Below are 1,598 nucleotides of genomic sequence, written 5' to 3' on the forward strand. Positions count from 1 at the left end.
TTAAGTTCTGATAAATAAAATGTATCAAAATACCAACTTAAGATATGAAACTTACAGTCCTTTGAACAAAAACACAATAACAAGAAGGAAAAAAAAAAAAAAAAATCAGTGTTTCGGAGTGCCGCAGTGTTGTAGAGCGCCCTTTGGTGGACAAACTATGCAACGCCAACACTCGTAACATGGTTGACCATCTTTTTTTATTTTTTTTTCAAATATTCATTATCAGAATCATTTATTTGGATTCGGATGAATGAATATTTAAGAAAAAAAAAATTATAAATGCCGATAGTTCTGGAAATAATATCGGCCCGCCGTTACATTGGTCGGGCTCTAGTGTGGAGACACAAAATAACACCCCAAATCCCAGAAAATTAATCCATGTAAACCTATTCTGGTACAACCTCAAAATACAATAATGAACCTTAAAATGAGCACAATATGGGCGCTTTAAGTTGCGTCCCACATTTTTACGGGTTACGTTGAAGATCACCAAATGTGTCTGTATGATCGACTTCGTGACAAACTACATGAGTCCACAACCCAACACCAAAAGTAGCATTTTGGTTTCTGATTGTATTGTTTATGTCAGGTGAGCTTCACGTCACACCTCTGACGGGAATCCTCCAGATGAGACCGAGCTTCTCTTACCTGGACAAGGCTGACACCAAAACCAGAGAGAGGGAGGCCGCCAACGAAGGTGTGTCTTTTTTTCAAAATAATTTTTTTATTTTTTACATTATGTTTTTACCATTTTGATGAGCTCCTGTCGTTCACAAACAAAACATCTAAGATAAAGGAACAAATATGTGACAGAATTGGGTATCAAACAATGACTAGTAACATTAGTCTAAAAAATGTATAGCCTTTTTAAAGCCTCATTAATTAGTTGATTAATGGATTAGCTGATTGAAAATAAAATAGATTTAGATATTTTAAGCAAACATGCCACAGTTGTCTGCTTTTAACTCAAACGTGATTTGTGTTTTTCCATTGTTTTATATAACTGTAAACAAAAAAACCTGATGTTCAGACAACGCGAGGCGATCCCTTCAAAAAATGAAATGAGAACATTATTGGCAGATCAATTAATAACATAAATAATTGTTAGTTGCAACCCTGAGCTCCTACACCAGGGCTCACATTTTGTCTCTCTTTTTGAAAAAGAATAAAATGGGCGTTAATCATTGTTCTAGCTGGTACAATCAGATATGACGACTGTTAAATAACCTTTGTCTGCAGGTGGAGATTCCTCCCAGGATGAGGCTGAGGAGGATGCCAAGGCCATTACGGTATGCACACACAAGCTCGTGATCACACTGACTTTATGTGTCAATGGGAACTAGGGCTGTAATGATATGGAAAATAAAACGGAAATTGTGACACTCAGCTCCACCAACCTGTGTGTGAGAGTGTTAAAAGACACTCGTGCGAGTGAGAAGGCAGAATCGTGACAGCCCTTCTAACTCCCAGAGTTATCCTTCCCGTCCAGGTCCAATGCCACCACATCTTTAAATTACTATCAGTATTAGTCATTTTGGTGCCTTATGCCTGTTTCGCCTGGTAAATTTTAGCTAACTCTAAAGACGACTAAAAGCAAG

At 37.4% G+C, this 1,598-nt stretch overlaps 1 protein-coding gene across 1 annotated transcript in view; it reads left to right on the forward strand.

Annotated features, from left to right (window-relative positions):
* polr3e (polymerase (RNA) III (DNA directed) polypeptide E) overlaps positions 1-1,598 on the forward strand; it is a 15,426-nt gene that overhangs the window by 4,360 nt on the left and 9,468 nt on the right. The window contains exons 7-8 of the mRNA XM_032503162.1: positions 590-697; positions 1,240-1,289. Of these exons, the coding sequence (XP_032359053.1) occupies positions 590-697; positions 1,240-1,289 (158 nt within the window). The remainder of the gene's footprint in view (positions 1-589; positions 698-1,239; positions 1,290-1,598) is intronic.

Source organism: Etheostoma spectabile, chromosome 21 (assembly GCF_008692095.1).
Source record: "Etheostoma spectabile isolate EspeVRDwgs_2016 chromosome 21, UIUC_Espe_1.0, whole genome shotgun sequence".
Lineage (NCBI taxonomy): Eukaryota > Metazoa > Chordata > Actinopteri > Perciformes > Percidae > Etheostoma > Etheostoma spectabile.